This window comes from Sorex fumeus, unplaced genomic scaffold (genome assembly GCF_029834395.1).
Source record: "Sorex fumeus unplaced genomic scaffold, SorFum_2.1 ptg000039l, whole genome shotgun sequence".
NCBI lineage: Eukaryota > Metazoa > Chordata > Mammalia > Eulipotyphla > Soricidae > Sorex > Sorex fumeus.
Genome location: NW_026606096.1, coordinates 12,082,078 through 12,085,666, shown reverse-complemented (window position 1 = coordinate 12,085,666; position 3,589 = coordinate 12,082,078). Strand labels below are relative to the sequence as shown.

At 43.7% G+C, this 3,589-nt stretch overlaps 1 protein-coding gene across 1 annotated transcript; it reads right to left on the bottom strand.

Moving 5' to 3' along the window:
• Positions 1-617: 617 nt before the first annotated feature.
• LOC130028099 (tripartite motif-containing protein 75-like) lies at positions 618-2,024 on the bottom strand. Its single transcript, XM_056118827.1, has one exon. The coding sequence runs from the start codon at positions 2,022-2,024 to the stop codon at positions 618-620; it is 1,407 nt and encodes a 468-aa protein (XP_055974802.1).
• Between the last annotated feature and the right edge of the window lie 1,565 nt (positions 2,025-3,589).

Here is a 3,589-nt window from a genome sequence, read left to right as displayed (position 1 = left end):
GGTACACACAACAAATTTATATCAGTACACATCAAATATACAGAGAATGACAGAGAACCATAAGTTGGGTGATATGTTCATTGTGGGTTCACAATGAGATACAAACAAGGCACAACATCCAATGACAAACTCTGTACATGGTAGGGTCCCCTATTCACAAAAAGTTCTTTATAAGATTTCCTCCTGATCTGCTTAAAACAAAAAAGGTGCACAGGTTATGATGACACTTCCCAGAGATGGGTTGTCACATCTTCTAAACTACCAGCATTGGAATGGTTTCTGCCCTCTTCGACCATACTAGTCAGTAAGGCAGGGGCACTAACCTGCACACAGTTTTCAGTAGTTACTGCAGTCATATGTCAGAATGTTTATCTCATAGCTGTCAAGTACCCAAATGTCAGTAACTATATTAAAAAAGATAATAAAATATAAAATAAAAGCCAAAAGGAAAAAAATAACTATGTGTTTAAAATTAAGAAAGTATTTTGGAAAACATATATTCATTGATAGATGAATACTTACTATTCAATGAATACTTACTGTTCAAGTAAGTATTCAATGAATACTTATGACTTACTATTCAAAAGTCATTGGATGAAAATAAAGCAGAGTTGTTTCTATAGAATCTCTACTTCACACAGTATAAGAGGGGTAGAATGCCAGCCCACCCAGAAATAAGGCTTTAATACACCAGAAAATGTCTCAATTAAAGAATGGATGTGAGACCTGTCCCTAGCATCATAAAAGGAAATCTGACCCAACTCATAGTCCAGGTAAATGCCAATCTTTTGGGGCTTGTTCTTCACAGAGAGAAGGACAGGTACAGAGCCTCCAGCCAAGTAGTTGCCATCCTGTAGCTGGATTGTCCAAGAACTATTATGACCCGACAGGGGGGGCTGCCCCTTGCGGAAAGGAGCATCTGTGCACACCCCCACAGCCCACTCAGTCTTGTCACCCACCTGCACCTCCCAGTAATGTCGGCCAGAACTGTATCCTTCAGAGCCCAGAACCACTGCATAGTCAGGCTCCCTCACTTCCCCATCATCTTGTGATTGTTTTTGCACATAATTAACAGTCTTTCTATCTTCAGACACACACAGACTGGGGTGTGCTGTTTTGGGGTCCAGAGTCACTTCTTCTTGGAACTTGTGAATGATGTTTTGTAGGTCTGAGTACAGTGGAGGAAGAGAGTAGCCTTCCTTCTTGAACTGGACGGACCATATAGATGGGCTCTCCAGGTTTTTATACCTATACTTGATATTCTTGACCACTCTCAGTAGATTCCCCTTGGACATCACACACTTTTCTGCCAACTCCTTCCGTAGACTTTTCATGGTGGAAATATGATCAGAAATTTCAGCAATATTGATTTTAAATTTCTGTTGAAAATCACTGTCTTCTTCTTCCAATCTGGAGTAGGTTGCCATTTGCACACGTTTTACAAGCAGATGCACGAATTCGAAATCAGAGGTTAATCTACTTTTAAGCTTTCCAACCTGCTCTTTCAGTTCTAGTTGGTATTTTTCTAGGGTGAATAATAGTATCTGACTTTCTGTTATCTGCTTCTTCAGGGTTTGGATGTAGAGGGAGAGCTTTTGCCTATGATATGAGGCAGCTTCCCCTATGGACCTCACACTGTGATTCTTGTGGGCATCGGAAAAGCTGCATATGACGCACACTAGCTCTTGATCATCTTCGCAGAACAATTTCAGTGCCAAGTTATGCTTTCCACACATGTTTGCTTCTTTCTGCCTTGTCTCCTCATTCCTGGAGATGTGGAGACACTTGACCAGGTCAACCAGCCTTTCCATCTGAGGGTTGGCACGGAAGTGATTCCTCTCCTCATGTGGATATCGGCAGACAGGGCAGAGGAATGTGTTCTGTCGATTCTCCCATAATACTCGGATGCAGGAATTACAGAAATTGTGCCCACAGTTGATGGTGACAGGGTCAGTCAGGTAATTCAGGCAGACAGGACAGATGAGGTCTTCCTGGAGTGTGTTCAGGACTGAAGACACCTCCATCCTCTGGTGTAGGAGGGCAGAGCCGAAGTGGGTTTTCTCAGAACTGTGGTTCTTCTAGCCTCTCTTCTGTCAGAAGTAAGTCATATACTGAGAACTGTGACGGGTGCTTAATGCCTCCTTCTCAATGATGGGTGATCTGTGGTAAATCCCACACCTCTACCCTCAGGTGCATGGGTTGGTGACCAGCAGATCTCCACTCACCACAATCAATCAGTCACAGATGTTTAGAGATCTGAAGAGAAATGAAGCTCAGCAACTTCCTGGACTAGTAGTCAGTGAAGACTCCAAAGTGTGAATTCATTCCTGAGGATGAGAAAATATTCCTACACTTTAGAAAAGGAACCTTGTTTCCATTGTCTCTGCTCACTGCCACTTTCAAGGCACTGATTTTACTCCTAGCACTGTAATTAGCCTCCAACCATACCAATCCAAGGGCTTTGCCTGGAACTAGAACCCCTTGAGCTGAGAAAGTTCTCTATGACACAAACTCTCTTGGGAAAGGGAAATGACTGATTTCAACTCTTTGGGGTGGGATCCAAGGAAAGGACTTTCCATAAGTCAAACAAAAAAAGGCTAACATTTAGACATTCACACTAAGACATTGTGTAAACCCCTACTTTCGAGCTGTGTAAATCCCCACACAGAGATTACGTGTGAAAAGATGTTGGTGGGCTCTCTGGGAGGCTCTCTCTCGCCTCCCACGTTCGGTGCTCTCAAACTGCTTCTCCATACCGGACAGCTGTTGCCTTGGATGGACAAGGGAAGAACGAGGGCCCAGCTGGCTGCTTATTAGATGCCGGTTATTCAGTCTCTCATCTCTCCCAGTTCTCTCCAATCCCATCTCTCTCTATCTCTCTCTAACCATGAAATACTTTCTTCCTGCTGTATCCGTTTCCTCTCTCTCTCTCTCTGCAGTCTTTCTGCTGTCTTTCCTCTTTCTCCTTCTATCCCATTCTATCCTCCCTTTCTCCCTAAAGCTGCTCTTTTTTATCCTCTCACCACACCTCCCCAACCACACCTCCCCACAGGAAGCATGATCGAAATGTTTTTCACAATCTTCGCCACCACCTGCAGCCCACAAGGGCAAAACAGCCCTTATGGTGTGTTTCTCCTCTCCTTAGACCTGCAACTTGATTAACATCTTAAATTCTCCTTCCTAATATTTACCATTCTGTATAGACACAGTAATAGACACCCTTAGGCCTATAGGGTGACTCTCCTGGGGACATCTTACCGCAAACTCAGACTACAGTTCTCAGGCCAGATCATCATTCCTAACCTCAGCAGGGTCCAAATCCAGTTATTACTTTTGGATCATCACAGAACTTGTTCCTGACCAATAGTTAAGCATCAGGGCCCTTTCACCAGGCCCATTTTGATGCCAGGGTAGCGAGCTTACCGTTTGTCCTGGGTCCATCCAGTCCCTCATTGGGACCCTGCTTTTGGGGATTTAGGAAGTAAGGGCAACTGAGGCTTAAGTCAAGAGAGCAGATGTTCATGACATAATATTATCTGGAGTCAATTAACACCCAAAGCACAGTCTTGTCTTTTTAACTGTCTTCCTG